General features: G+C 47.9%; 1 protein-coding gene across 5 annotated transcripts in view; it reads right to left on the bottom strand.

The window, feature by feature from the left end:
* Positions 1-4,646: 4,646 nt before the first annotated feature.
* The window catches only part of DHRS7B (dehydrogenase/reductase 7B), a 29,385-nt gene continuing 18,129 nt past the window's right edge, over positions 4,647-15,902 (bottom strand). For all 5 annotated transcript variants that reach the window (XM_084763751.1, XM_084763754.1, XM_084763752.1 and 2 more), the window contains exons 4-7: positions 12,334-12,550; positions 11,855-11,947; positions 6,940-7,092; positions 4,647-5,052 (exon numbers count right to left, since the gene is read on the bottom strand). In XM_084763751.1, coding sequence (XP_084619877.1) covers positions 4,847-5,052; positions 6,940-7,092; positions 11,855-11,947; positions 12,334-12,550 — 669 coding nt within the window. In that variant the 3' untranslated portion in view covers positions 4,647-4,846. The remainder of the gene's footprint in view (positions 5,053-6,939; positions 7,093-11,854; positions 11,948-12,333; positions 12,551-15,902) is intronic.

A 15,902-nucleotide genomic window follows, 5' to 3' on the forward strand; every position in this document is an offset into this window, starting at 1 on the left:
TGGTCTGGCTGTGTTCTTTCAGCACATCAGATTGCATGGGGGGGGGGGGTAGACTATGGGCTGTGGACCTCATTCCAGCTGAGCAGATGCCCTTACCCAAAATAGAAACCAGGTGCAAACAGCTCTTTCCTATTTCCCAAGCCGTCCTGAACAAAGTGACTCTTGTTAACTGTGCTAACCCAGATTCTAAAATGCCACCTTGGTACTTTGGCCCCTGGCCAGAAGGGCAGGTGTGGGTGGGGCTGGCCTGTGAGAGGGGCAGCATATCAACCTCACATTCTGGTGACACCACAATGCTTTCACAATACCTTTTTATGTGGAGAAGAAAATGGCTTTGGCCCTCCTATTAGGCCATCCAGCACTAACCCTAGGCTATCTTCGGCCATTTCCAATCACCTATCAGGGTGGTGGTTTAAACCTGTTGGAGCCACCCAATAAGAGTTCTGTGGGACCCTTTAGGGAACGGGTCATGGGAGGAACTTGACAAAGCAATCTAGTCTCAATTGCCTACCTATTACCACTTTCAGGAGTAAAGGGTCTACAGGGACAGTTAAGAGTAAACAGGCAGGCAGATCTTGGGGAGCTCCTTCCACTTGTGTCCCATTTGTGTCTCACCCCAGTTACACATCTGGTTCAGTGGCTCTGTCCTTCCTTGATGCATGCACTCACCCTGTCTCCTGCCCTGCAGGATGGACTGCTGCTAGGTCAAGAAGCATCAGTGGTCAGACACCACATGGTTTAAAGAGCAAAGTGGAGACTGAACCGAACCATTATCACCTAGACACTTAAGGAATTGAAGCTTGAAGGGGGGGATTGGGACAGGACACAGAACAGAAAGTCAGGACTGCCACAACACTGTAACGTCAGGTGCCAGCAGCTCTCATATTGAGGTACTGGGCTGAAAATGTTGGAACAAAATAAACTCGAGTTGAAGGTAGGCTAGGGCTGAGCCTTTCAAGCACACAGCTCTCTGGTAGGTAGGAAGAGGAGATTCAGGTTGGCTGGGAGCAGCTGTGCATCCCAGAGCCTTGCAGGTGGCTCTCTTGCCCTCATACTCAGCCTTGGGCATCTGGTGTGAGCAGCAGAGGACATGAGTCTGCAGATTGCATGAATCCTTGGTGTCCTCTGGTGACTGCTGTAGCTATGGCTTATTTAGTGGAGAGGAAAGAATGGTAGCTGGGCGTGGCCCTTCTCAGTGGGTCAGAGAAGGTCTTCTCATTTCCACATAGGGCAGTATGTTTGTTGCTGCCGTTCACTAGGAAAAGGCTGGCGCTTTGTAGCTTTGTGCTACCAGGGCCTAGGCTGCAGCCCTAGTACAGTTGCTGCTGGCCCTGATTTTCCTCCCTGGCACTAGGATCTACTGTGAACACTAAGGAGTCCTTTCTCCCTGATAGGAGGGTGGATGCTATCTGTGGAAGATGAGAGGCCGCCCATGATCTGTATCCACATTTCACCTACAGTTCTCGGGCCATCCAGGATAAAGTGTGAGCCAGGGAAAATAAGCTGCTAGGTCTGATCGCCCACTCACTTTCTTCTCCCATGGAACTTGAAAGCCTTTAACCCTAGGCTATCTGCAGCCATTTTAAATCACCTATCAGGGTCAGGAGAGAAGCGCAGTGCATTGGAGAGATGGCTGAGTGGTTAGAGAGTTCTGGATGCTCTTCCGGAGGACCCAGATTCAACCCGCAGCAAGCACATGGCTGCTTAAAACTAATTCCAGTCCTAGAAAATCTGATGCCCTCTGCCGGTCTCCACAGCAGCAAGCATTGCATTGCACATGTAGATAAACACGCAGACAAAACCCATACCCAGAAAATGTTAAAAAAAAAAAAAAAAGCTCAACAATAGGAAGTGAATAAAACACTGATAGGAGAGGGGAGAAGTCTCCTTATTTGCAAATTATGCTTCTCCATGACTCTAGACTTCACAGAAAAACAACTGACAAGCATTCTCAGCAAAGTGACAGGATTAAGACCTATACAGAGAAAACAATAAAACAGTACAGAGAGAAACTAAAGACAAGAAAAGGTGGAAGGACCTCCATCCTTACGTGCTGGAAGAATTACTTTGTGAAAATGGCCATCTTGGCTGGAGAGTGTAGCTCAGTTTGTGACTACCAGGTATTCATGAGGCCCTAGGTGTGACCTTTACCACTCCATAAACTGGCATGGTGGCATGTGCATGGAAACCCAGCACTTGAGAGGCAGGGGCAGGAGGACCAGGAGTTAAAGGTCCACAATTAAAGTGTTGGCTACAGAGTAAGTTTGAGGCAGGACTGAGATACAGTCTGGGAGGGAAGGAAGGAAGAAAACTAGCTGCTATATCAGATACCTACAGATTCAATGCAATTGCATCAAAATTCAAAAGCCATTCTTAAAAATAAGAAAAAACTAGAAAAACCAGACTCCAGACAAAGTAATCTTGAGCAAAAATAACTAATGGAGGAGGTCATCACCATAAATGACTTCAAGTTATATTACAGTCACAACAAAACAGCATGGTATCAACACTGATGGGACAAAATAAAACACAGAAACTCACATTACAGCTACCCGCTTTTGCTGGGCGGTGGTGGTGCACGCATTTAATCCCAGCACTCGGGAGGCAGAGGCGGGTGCAAAGCGAGTGAAGGACAGCCAAGGCTATCATAGAGAAACCCTGTCTCAAAAAGCAACTACCTGCTTTTACAAAGATGCCAGGAACACACAAGTGGTGCTACAAAGCCTGGGCATCCGCATCTGCATGCTAAAGAATGAAACTAGATCTTTATCTCACCCTGCACAAAAATCAATTCCAAATAGATCAAACACCTTCATGTAAGATGTGAAACTCAAACCTCCTAAGAAAATGTGGGAGAATATTTCCAGATACAGGGAGTCCAGAACAGCCAAGACTACACAGAGAAACCCTGTCTCAAAGAACCAAAAAGAAAAAAAGAAAAGAAAACAGATGGCTCGGCAGTTAAAAGTACTGGCTGCTCCTCCAGAGGACCTGGGTTCAATTCCCAGCAACCACATAGCAGTTCACAGCTGTCTGGAATCCTGGTTCCAGGGCCTCTGACACCCTCATACAGGCAAAAACACCAATGCACATGAAATTAAAAACAATTTTTTTTTTGGTTTTTTGAGACAGGGTCTCTCTGTGTAGCCTTGGCTGTCCTGGACTTGCTTTGTAGACCAGGCTGGCCTCGCACTCACAGCAATCCGCCTGCCTCTGCCTCCCAGGTGCTGGGATTAAAGGCGTGCGCCACCACGCCCGGCTTTTTTTTTCTTTTTCTTTTCTTTTTTTTTTTTTTTTTTAAGGTTTTCTCCTTTTTAAATCAATGATCACCTTTATCTAGCTTTGGAAATCTGGGCAAAGAGAAGACTGAGAGGAGGCCTGGTCCAGGATCTAAGGGTCTCTAAGTGATTCTGTCAGCCCATGGGCAGCTGTTTTTCTTCTTTTTTTCTGTTCTCTTTTTTTTCTGTTTTTCAAGACAGGGCTTCTCTGTGTAGCCCTGGCTGTCCTGGACTCGCTTTGTAGACCAGGCTGGCCTCGAACTCACAGCGATCCGCCTGCCTCTGCCTCCTGAGTGCTGGAATTACAGGTGTGTATCATCACTGCCCGGCGATGACAGCTTTATATGGGAGTTTTACTCTTACATGGTGGAGAAATCTCCAACAGGCCTCCTATGGTTTCAGCTTTCAGTTTCTGTAACAGGAAATTTTTCTTTCTAAACTTGGAAAATAAAGTTGACCTGCTCAGTGAACCCATCATGCCTTTTTAATAAATCAGGTGGCCATATAGGGGTGGCACATGACTTTAATCCCAGCACTCAGAGACAGAAGCAGGCCGATCTCTGAGTTTCAGGCCAACCTGTCTACAGAGGGAGTTCCAAGACAGCCAGGGCTACACAGAGAAACCCTGACTTGAAAAACAAAAACAGTGAGAGGTGAACACAAGGGCCTTCTGACCTCTCTAAGGAAGTCTTCCCACCCTGAGTCAAGGCGCTGCCTGAGAAGTGAGAAGTGCAACCGCAGCTAACATCCGCAGTGTCTGAGAGCCTTCTTGCCACCTCACACCCAGAGCCAAGCAGGAGCTTTCCTTGTTGGCTCTTCTCTTAACAGGTTCATCTTAAGCTTAGAATAGTACCCAGTGCCCTTGCAAGGCTACTCTGAAAGTCAGCAGGGCCAGGGGAGAGGACTAGGGGAGTTTTTCCTGAGGCTAAGGTTGGCACTATGTAGGAGGCATCCATTTACACTTACCCATGTTCCAGTGAGCTGCTGCAGGACCTGGAAACATCGTAGGATTACCAGCCTTCTCCTCAGGCTTCTTCCATAAGAGCTGGGTCAGTGGTCTCCAACAAACCCAACTAAGCTGATTTTGGAAGCCGGGGGTGGGTGGAGTGGGGTGGGGGTGTCTACGGTGGGGTTGGTGGCACACACCTTTAATGCCAGCACTCTCAAGGCTGAAGCAGGTGGATCTCTGAGTTCGAGGCCAGCCTGGTTTACAGAATGAGTTCTAGGACAGCAGGGGCCACACAGAGAAACTATCTCAAAAAACAAAAAATCCCCAAGCAAACAAAAAACTGATTTGGGTCTGGTTCCCAAAGCTCCAGAACCACTTCTGAAATCTGGCACGCACAGGACTCTACTGAGAACTCTGACCCTATTTATTCAGCCCTTTATTTTGCATCTTTTAGAGTCTCAGCCCAAGTCTACACTTCACTCCTTAAGGTAAGGGTTAACCCGCTCCTGGGGAAAACAGAAGTGCTCCTGCCCACCCCTGAGAACGAGACAGCCTCCCACCAGGCCACAGCTGTGGACCCCTTGCGATCAGGCTGGCCAAGCTAGCAGCTCTATCAAGATCAGCAGTTCTTGGATATTCGCTCTTTTCTGGCCCTGGAGGCCATGATTCTGAAGAAAAGGCCAGGAGCCAGAGTTCTGAGATAGACAGCCATGGCCGGCACGAGGTCACTCAGGAGCACATCTTTTTTCTTCTTCCCCACAGCAGCAAGGACATCCCGGGCCACCTCTGCAGGGCTTCGGCCCTGGGCTGTGTTCTTGTCTAGAGCTACAGTAAACAAAAGAAAAAGAATGTAAGGACAAATGAGGCGGCATGGGGCCAACGTGGCAGAGTTCCTCCAGGAAGTGGACAATTACACTGAAAAAGAATGTAAGGACAAATGAGGAGGCATGGGGCCAACATGCCAGAGTTCTTCCAGGAAGTGGACAATTACACTGAAAAAGTGAGGGGCAGGTAAATGGGGATAAAAGACACAGGGTGAGAGACCGGGTAGACCAGTTAGTGCGGGGGACCAAAGCGAGCGCCTGTTTGGTGGTCTGTGACAGATGCCAAAAGCCACACAGATAGGTCTCAGAGTGGACGCCACCCCACATCTAAAGATGATTATGGGCGCTGGAGCGATGGCTCAGCAGTAGGTTAAGGGCACTGGCTATTCTTCTAGAGATCCTGAGTTCAGTTCCTAACACCCACATGCTTAGAATCATCTGTAATGGGACCTGGTTCCCTCTTTCTACCATGCATGAAGACAGAGCACTTATGTACATAAAATACTTAAATAAGTGTAAAAACCCCGGAAGGTTGTCAGGCTCGGTGGCAGGTGTTTACCCACTGAGCCCCTGCACTGGCAGGAAAGTCTTCTTGACCTCAGTCCGCATCTGGGCAACAGCCAGTGACTAGGGGATGCTAGGCATGCTATATCATCTGCTCTGTCCTGGCTGCTTCACAACCATGTGACCCCATTGCACCCCTATGCACTGAGTGTGGAGTGAACAGCTGTCCCAGTTCCCAGTGGCAGGAAGGCTGGATGAGGAGCAGCTGGGGCAGCTGGGAGGGGTAGGGTAACAGCATCCATGCTCCTTCTTTGCTGGTGACGCATCTACCTTGCTAACAGAGCAGAACCAGCCGCAGACGCACAAGAGGCCATTAGCACACGCTGCCCGGAACCCGAACTCCCTCGCCGGTGGCTGTCCTCACTGTGTTCACCACAGGAGAGTGGGAAGTGGAGAACAGTCCGAGCTAAATTTTCTGAGATAACCATGTTTGCAGCTGTCTGGCTCCTACCACTGTGGTTTCCTTCCTTCCTTCCTTCCTTCCTTAAAGATTTATTTTCTTATCTATGATGTATACAGTGTTGTGCCTGCATGTGTACCTGCACGCCCCAAGGGGCACCAGATCTCATAGATGGTTGTGAGCCATTATGTGGCTGCTGGGAATTGAACTCAGGACCTTTGGAAGAGTAGCGGGTGCTCTTACCCTCTGAGCCATCTCTCCAGCCCCCCTGTGGCTTTCTGTGGAGCAGCTTGTGTGGCAAAGCAGCCACCTAGACTGGGGCGGTCTTGATTCAGACCTGGCCAGATGGGCTCAAGACCTGCAGCACTTGGGCGGCTGTGGCAACACAACCCCACAGAGGACACATCCTGGGGGCAAGGCAGGCTTGCTCCAAGCTCAGGAAGATAAGGCTTGGTCTAATAGTTCCAGCACACATGGACCAGCTGACGCAAGATGGCAGTCAACTGCTCTGTTTGTTTGTTCCTATATGTATATGCAGGGGTCAGGCTGCTCCGCCCATGCGCTGAACCTGCAGGTCAGCTCAGCACTGCTTCTGGCTGAGTAAGCTGGAGACCTGACACTGCTGGGCCCGACCCAGCCTCACCCCAACACTCCCTGAAGCCAGCCGCTTCCCCAACACCCTGTGCAGGAGCCAATCATGCTCCCTTCTTCCTTTGATCCTGACCCTTCCCCCCCCCCCCCCCCCGTATGCCCCTCTTTCTTCCACGCCCCGCCCCCCCCACATCCCCCGCCCCCATCAGCCCTAAGTTTGAGTTTCTAAGTCCTGGTAATAAGATTCCTTGGGCCTTGGGATCTTCAGAGGAGTTAGTGGGAAGTTTGGTGACATTTCAGCTGAGGGACTGTCTGTCCTGTCTGTTGACCTACCTCCATATCTAGAGCCATCAGCAGTGACAGCATTTACAGAGAGGTTGGTGTGGATGTATCCAGGGCTTATCACAGTCACCTCGATGCCATCCTGTTCCATCTCTGCACGCAGACAGTCAAAGAATGCCTGGGTGGCATGCTTGGAGGCTGAATCTGTAGTTGGAGACAGAGGCAGGAAAGCGTGCTGGTGTGGGCTTACCGTGTAAGATCACAACACTACCGCCGGGAGCCGTGGCCCACACCTGTAATCCCAGCACCTGGGAGGCGGAGGCAGGTGGATCTCTGTTGGGTTCCAGGCCGGCCTGGTCCATAGGCTAGGACAGCCAAGGCTACACAGAGAACCCCTGTCTAGGGAGGGGGAGGGGGAGATTACAACACTACAGCAATGTTCACGTCCTGGTTCTGACAGATGCATGTGGTTTTGTTCTTAGAAGACACCGAGTGATAGGAATAAAGTGCCACCATGTCTTCAGCTTCCTCAGATGGTTAAGGGAAAACATGCTATATATGGTGTGTGGGTGGGTGTATGTACACACACACCTATAAATATATTCAGCCCTGCTAAATGGGTCTATCTAGTCCTGTGGGGGGGAGGGGTCCCACAGGAACCTGTACAAATTGTTCCCAGTTGCTACTGAGCATAGCCCCAGGGAGCCTCATGCAGGGCTGTACAGACACAAGGCTGGTGCAAGCACTTCTCAATTTGCTTGGTTGGTTGGTTGGTTGGTTGGGTTTTGCTGTTTTTTGTTTTTTGTTTTTTTTCCAGACAGGGTCTCTCTGTGTAGCCTTGGCTATCCTGGACTCACTTTGTAGACCAGGCTGGCCTCAAACTCACAGAGATCCGCCTGCCTCTGCCTCCCGAGTGCTGAGATTACAGGCGTGCGCCACCACCACCTGGCCCCAAGCACTTTTCATATGGAGGAATCTGAGGCTGTGCTACCTGTGAGAGACAGGGGCTCCTCTGTCCCCCAGCAGCAGCTCCCTAGTCCAGTGCCAGGTACTCAAGGAGACACTGAGTGACACTGGAGTGAGGCTCTTAGGAAACAAACTAGCATCTCCACACAAAGCCTGTTTCCTCTAGTTTGGAGTCCTAAATATTTCAGTCCTCGTCAAAAAGGGGTTCCAGTTAGCCAAATATACTGGGAGGGCAAAGCAAGGAGTGTCACTGCAGGCTCCAGGAGGCAGCAGGACAGTGTGACTAGAGGTGCTGGCCTGGATGACTGTGGAGAAATGCCTAACGTCTGTGACTCTGGGAGGCAGCCCGAGTATTGAAGAGAGCAGCCATTCTGGGTCTTCAAAACACAAGTAAGTCCATATTGACCGCTGGGCCACTCCAAAGCTCCCAGGCCATGGGCTTTCAGCTATGCTGTCTAGACCAAGCCCACAAGGCTGCCAGTTACAGCTGGCCTCTCCCCTGGGCACGCAGAGTGCCGCTCCCCAGTGTGTATGCTGTGCTGTAGACCTCTCCCTAGGAAGCTGGCCAGACTCAAATCTAGTTAACCACATAGTATCCAGACCACCATGCATACCTGCTGTAGTCAGTGGGCAGTTAGAGAAGAAAAGCTAGTGGCACTAAGTCAAAGTAAAATGTGGACTATAATAATTCATTACATGCTCTGTGACCCTTACTCCAGTTTGCCCATTATTAACACTGTGCCTTAGCTGCTTACTCCTTCCTGATCACAGCCATTTGGTTGTGTTTTTTTCTGAAGATTCATCTGAGCAGCCTTAGGTATCTGTGCAAGGCTATCTGGATTAGACAAAGAAAAGACAACAGAGAAACACCCACAGAGGCATAAGACTGCACTGCTTGTAAGTTACACAGCACATCTCATTGTATCTGAGCCGGCGCTGGGAGGCAGGGATGAGGACGGCTGTGAGTCACTGTGGGGAGTAAGAAAGCTTAAGGCCTGAAGTTAAGTGAAGGTCCAAGGACACACATTTAGAGCCAAAAGTCAGAACAGAGGTCCAGGCCTGGGGAAAGAATATGCTTTGTTTAATGGCCAGCTGCCCTTTATTGAACTGAGTGTTGACACTGTCCTTTCCAAGGGCTGGAACAGTACAGCCCTGCCTCCACTGGGCTAGCAGACTGCTCTGGTCCTAAGAGGTGGATGAGCAGCAGCTGTCATCAAATCAGTGTTTCAGAGAATGACACATAAAAAGGAAACCTAAGGAATTTGTGATACCACCTTTCATCTTTTTGTAAAAGGCACCCCACTAGAAGCTACACTCTGCGTGCCTGTCTGTATGTGTAACAGGAGGGCAGGCAAGTGAAGTAACAGTGAGCACGTGAACTAGACGCCAAGGAGGTGGTCTTAATGTTTTGGTGTTACCTAAAGTTTCTATTTCTTGGGGCTTATCTTTTCTTTCCTTCTTTCTTTCTTTCTTTTTTTTTTTTTGGAGACAGGGTCTCTCTGGGTAGCCCTGGCTGTCCTGGACTCACTTTGTAGACCAGGCTGGGCTCAAACTCACAGCGATCCGCCTGCCTCTGCCTCCCGAGTGCTGGGATTACAGGCATGCGCCACCACGCCCATCGACAAAGGAATTTCTTTCAGCAGCTCAGCTCTTGGGGCTTATCTTAATGGCCCTGAGAATACCTAGAGACATACATACCCAAGGACTTCTGTCATAATCTCTACTAAAGGTAAAAGCTTGAGGGACACAGGGATTCCCCAGTGTCTATGAAAATGGCTACGTTGCCAAGCATGGTGTTGCCAGGCGTGGTGGCTCACACCTTTAATTCCAACACTCAGGAGGCAGAGGCAGGCAGATCATTGTGAGTTCGAGGCCAGCCTGGTCTACAAAGTGAGTCCAGGACAGCCAAAGCTAACACAGAGAAACCCTGTCTCAAAAAATAAAAAATAAAAATAAATAAATAAATGAAAATGGCTATGTTAATTTTGTCACAGCCAAGGGCTAGAGAGATGGCTCAGCAGTTAACAGCATGGTCTGTTTTTCCAGAGGTCCTGACTTCAATTCCAGACAACCACATGGTGGCTCACAAACATCTGTAATGGGATCTAATGCCCTCTTCTGGCCTGCAGGTGTATATGCAAACAGCACTCATAGGGTAATAAATAATCTATAAAAAACTTTTTTTGTCACAGCCATTTACTGAATTGCATCTACTTAAAAGACTCTATGCTTATCTAGTGAACTGAGCAAGTCAGAAACACTATGTAAAGTGTGATCCCATTTTAGACACTCCATTATATGCAGAAAAAAATTGGAGTAATATGCCCCAGAATGCTGAAGGGATTTCAGTCCAGGGCCTCTGCAGGTCCTTCCCCGTAACATCCTTCCAGGCTGAGCTGCCTCCATTTGCACATAAGGACGGGCATGTAGAGTTAGGGAGCCCTGTCCAAGGTCACCTAAGGGATAAGGAGTAAATTAGGATTTAAAGGAAGGTATGAATACTTAGGACTACTTAGGTCATGGCTGGGCGTGGCAGCACACACCTTAAACTCTAATGCCTGAGAGACAGAGGTAGGCAGGTCTCTGAGATCAAGGACAGCCTGATATACACAGTGAGTTCCAGGATAGCCAGGGATCTGTAGAGACTAAGTCTCAAAAAAACAGGACAAGGGGGCTGGAGAGATGGTTCAGTGGTTAAGAGCACTGGCTGCTCTTCCAGAGGTCCTGAGTTCAATTCCCAGGACCACATGTTGGCTCTCGCAACCATCTACAGTGTGATCTGATGCCCTCCTCTGGCCTGCAGGAGTATATGCAGGCAAGATGTTATATATTATAATAATTATATATTACTACATAAATCTTTTTTTTTCTCTCCGAGACAGGGTTTCTCTGTGGAGCGTTGGCTGGGATTAAAGGTGTGGGCCACCATGCCTGGCAATTAAATAAATCTTTTTTTTTTTTTTTTTTTTTTGGTTTTTTTTCGAGACAGGGTTTCTCTGTGTAGCCTTGGCCATCTTGCTCACTTTGTAGACCAGGCTGGCCTCGAACTCACAGCGATCCGCCTGCCTCTGCCTCCCGAGTGCTGGGATTAAAAGCGTGCGCCACCACGCCCGGCATATAAATCTTAAGAAAATAAAAAAACCCACACACCAGAAAGAACATTCTGATGGGGTTACTTAATGTATCTATAGGGTATTTCTACAGTGTATGAATCTAGCTAGTGAACACATCTCTTTTTGTTGTTTTGTTTTGTTTTTGTTTTTGTTTTTATATTATATGAGGTTTATTATATGAACATAGGGAGAGAAGGAAAGGGGGGAGGGATACTCCAGGGAGAGAGACAGAGGCAGAGAAATAAGAAAGAGAGAGGTAAGAGGTGAGAGGGAGAGCTCTTTTTGTTGTTTTGGTTTTGGTTTTGTTTTTTTTTTTTTGAGACAGGGTTTCTCTGTATTAGCCTTGGCTGTCCTGAATTCACTTTGTAGACCAGGCTGTCCTCGAACTCAGAAATCCTTCTGCCTCTGCCTTCCAAGTGCTGGGTTGAAAGGTGTACACCACCACACCCGGATGAACACTTTTTAAAAAAAAATATTTATTTACTATTTATACAATATTCTGCCTGCATGTACACCTGCACACCAGAAGAGGGCACCAGATCCCACTGTAGATGGTTGTGAGCCACCACGTGGTTGCTGGGAATTGAACTCAGGACCTTTGGAGAGCAGAGAGTGCTCTTTTTTTTGTTTTGTTTTGTTTTGGTTTTGGTTTCTCTGTGTAGCCTTGGCTGTCCTGGACTTGCTTTGTAGACCAGGCTGGCCTCGAACTCACAGAGATCCGTCTGCCTCTGCCTCCCAAGTGCTGGGATTAAAGGCGTGTGCCACCATGCCCAACCAGACAGTGCTCTTAACCTCTGAGCCATCTTTCCAGCCCAAACACATCATTTTTACAATTCAAAATAAAATAAAGCAGAAATGCCCTGGGAAAGGAGGGTAGAAGTACTTACATGCCGACCGGAAAGGAATGCTGATCCTGCCCTGGATGCTGCTGATGGCAACAATGTGGCCTCGCTTCCTCTTGATCATGGAGGGTAGGAGAGCTGAGGGGACAGGGCAGAAAGTTAGCCTCTCCCAGTCACTGTGCCCGGTGCTGCTGGAGGAGACACCAGAGTTTTCCATGGCAGAGGAGGAAGAGGGAACAGAACATACAAACAGCACAGGTCCCTATCGGGAGCTTGGCCTCTGATCTTTAAAGTACATTCAAATACTGCCCTCAGTGGGATGCAGGTACCATGGATCAGAAATGCAAAGTTGCACTAATGCGACCAACACTGATGTGAGGGTGCAAAATAGATACAATGCAAATATAAACCCAGAAAAGGTAAAACACCGTCATTTTAATGGCTACACCTGCTGCAGGGGGCAAATGCACAGAAACAGGCAGTGTCTCACCAAAAAGAAACCAAGCTGGCGACTAGATGCCTACCTTTTGTTAGAGCAACAGGGCCAAAGTAGTTTATCTCCATCACCCTCCGGTCCACGTCCAATATGGTCTCACTGATGGTACCACGGTAGCTGACACCAGCATTATTGATGAGGATGTCCACAAAGCTAAAGCACTGTAAGATCTCAGCTGCTGCTGTAGCGATGGCACGAGGATCTGTGAGGTCAAAGGTCACCGTGAAGGGTTTGTGTGTCAGTCCCTGGTTAAACACAAAACACAAAATGCACCTTAAAGAATGACAGCCATGTTCCTACTTTTCAGAGTTTTGAGACTGTCCCACTTGACGCAAATGTTACAGGCTGTGGCAACCCTCTTCCGAAAAAGCAACCTATGAAGTTCCTGATGTGGAATTCACATGTCTGGGCAACTTTTCTCCTAAATTGACGGTGACTGTCTTACACCACAGGATGTGATAACAGGCTCCTTTTACTTTTACCCGCCAGCCTGTGAGCCCTGTAGGTGAGCATCATGTGTGCTGTGACTTGTACATTACCGCATGAGTGCTGCTCACACTGCACATCACGATACCACTCACAGGCACTGACGCACAGGCACTGTCCACCCAGACTGCTAGTCATCTGCTCAGGAAAGCTGACTCACGTGGTCCCGGTACGCTTGACACCGGGTCACAGCACAATGGACAAGGCTCCTGCCCCAGCCTGGAGGGGCAGGTGGTTAACTTTGTGAACAGCGTTCACAAAGAACGCTGCCAGGTGCTAGGAAAATGGGCCCAGCACAGTTCAGCTGTGCAGCTCAGCAAGGGCAGAGAGTGAGGGGGAGCAGAGAATATGGCAGAAATAGGAGGCGCTGGCAGCCCATGCCCAGCTGACAGCTGTCCTAACGGGAACCCTGTGAAGTGACTTGAACATAACTCCCAAAGGATGCTTTGCTGGTAAATCACAGCTACCAGTGGTGGACTGCAGCTACCGGGCTGCTGGGAGCCGCTCCCACTACATCCTGGCAGTCAATTGCAGGGAAGGCGGTCCATATTTCTGATATGGCCTATGGGACCCAGGGCAGGCAAGGAGGACCTTAGCTTCTAAATACTGCTGACCTGCCACTCACGCCAAAGGTGTGACATGGAGACAGGTGGCTCTATTTCAATTGCTACCACTGAAAACAGCTGCCAGGAGACTGCCTTGGAACATCATAATTATAAATAAATCTCTGGCAGGGCAACGGTGGTACATACCTTAACCCCAGCACTTGGGAGGCAGAGGCAGGCTGATCTCTGTGAGTTCGAGGCCAGCCAGGTCTACAAAGTGAGTCCAGGTCAGCCAGGGCTACACAGAGAAACCCTTTCTCAAAAGTACCAAAACAAGCCAGGCATAGGGGCATTCACCTGTAATCCCAGCACTCAGGGAGACAGAGGCAGGTGGATCTCTGAGTTCAAGAACAACCTAGTCAAAAAAAAAAAAAAAACCTAGCCTACAAATCGAGTCCAAGACAGCCAAGGCTACACAGAGAAACCTGATCTTGAAAAACCAAAAAAGAAAATGGGGAGGGAGTGAGCTGGAGAGATGGCTCAGTGGTTAAGAGCACTGTTTGCTCTTCCAGAGGTCCTGAGTTCAATTCCCGGCAACCATATGGTGGCTCACAACCATCTATAATGTGATCTGATGCCCTCCTCTGGCACACAGGTGTACATGCAGCTAGAGTACTCACATACAAAATAAAATAAAATAAAACAAACAAACAAAAAATAAAAAATAAAAAAATCTCTAAAAAGAATCCCCAGGAAGCTGAGATGCTAAATGTAATAAATAAAGACATTAAAACAACTATTTCTGCAATGCTGAGAAAGTGAAGGAAGACATTTGCAAAGGCAGATAATAGATAAAGTTTTTTTAAAAAGTGAGTATTTCAATAAAAGGGGAAAAATTTTTTTTAAAAAGATTTATTTATTGTCACATTCTAGCCATCATGTGGTTGCTTAGAATTGAACTCAGGACCTCTGGAAGAGCAGGTGGTGCTCTTAACCACTGAGCCATCTCTTCAGCTAGGAGAAATTATTTTGTAAAAAATTCTAGAGCTAAAAGTACAGTAAGTGAAGTGGTAAAGATGCTAGAGTTTAAAAACAGGTAAGGAGGGGCTGGAGAAATGCTCAGCAGTTAACAGCACTGGCTCATCTTCCAGAGGACCCAGAACCTACATGGCAACTCACAACTGTCTGTAATTCCAGGTCCAGGGATCTAACTCCCTCATACATGCAGTCAAAACACCAATGTACATAAAACTAAAATAAATAGCTGGGCGGTGGTGGCACACGCCTTTAATCCCAGCACTCAGGAGGCAGAGGCAGGTGGATTGCTGTGAGTTCGAGGCCAGCCTGGTCTACAAAGCGTGTCTAGGACAGCCAAGGCTACACATAGAAATCCTGTCTTGAAAAACCAAAACCCAAAACCAATCAACGAACCAACCAAACAAACCACCAACCAAATAAATAAACAGATAGATAATAAAAAATAAACAATAATGATTAATAAATATTTTAAAAATTATTTTAAAAATAAAAAGCTAAATCAGGATATAGCACCACAGCCTTTCAAAAGTGGAGAAGAGAGCCAGGCGTGGTGGCACACACCTTTAATCCCAGCGCTTGGGAGGCAGAGGCAGGAGGATCGCTGTGAGTTCAAAGCCAGCCTGGTCTACAAAGTGAGTCCAGGACAGCCAAGGCTACACAGAGAGACCTTGTCAAAAAGCAAATAAAACAAAAAACAAAAGAATAACAACAACAACAAAATCAAAAGTGGAGAAGAGTACTCACTGGAGAGATGGCTCAGGCACTAAAGTCTGGGCTCAAACAAAAGTGAAAAAGAGATTAAGATATTCCCAGATAATAGCTGAAGGGGTCCATCAGACCTGCCCTACGAGGAATGTTCAAGGAGTTGGTCCCTTAGGGCTAAAATGACAAGAAGCCAGACAGTAACTCAAACCTATGAGAAAGGGCCAAGCCCCCGAAACATTTTTTCCTTTTTTTTTTTTTTTTTTTTTTTGGTTTTTCGAGACAGGGTTTCTCTATGTAGCCTTGGCCATCCTGGACTCACTTTGTAGACCAGGCTGGCCTCGAACTCACAGCGATCCGCCTGCCTCTGCCTCCTGAGTGCTGGGATTAAAGGCATGCGCCACCATGCCCGGCAAGCCCCCGAAACATTAAAAAATAAAATAAGAGGGAAAAAAAATTACAGAACCAAACTCGACCTTTTCCTAATACAATATATTAGAATTAACTCAGACGAGACTGATGATATATATAGCTTGGTGGTTAAGGACCCAAGTTCAGTTCCCAGCACCAGCACCTATGCTGGGAGCCCGCAGCCACCTGTAACTCTAGCTCCAGGGGATCTGATGCCATCTTCTGGCCTCCAAGGGCACTAGCACACACACAGAATACACACTCACAAACAAAGACTAAGGCAGACCATAAATGACTTCAAAAACAGAAATGCAAGGTTTGAAACTATCATAACTCACAGGAGAAAACCCTAGCGGTTCTTCATGCTATTGGATTTGGCAACGTTTATAAGAGCACAAATGGACTTGGGTTATTT

The sequence above is a fragment of the Acomys minous genome (genome assembly GCF_964271855.1).
Source record: "Acomys minous genome assembly, chromosome: 16".
Taxonomy (NCBI): Eukaryota; Metazoa; Chordata; class Mammalia; order Rodentia; family Muridae; genus Acomys; species Acomys minous.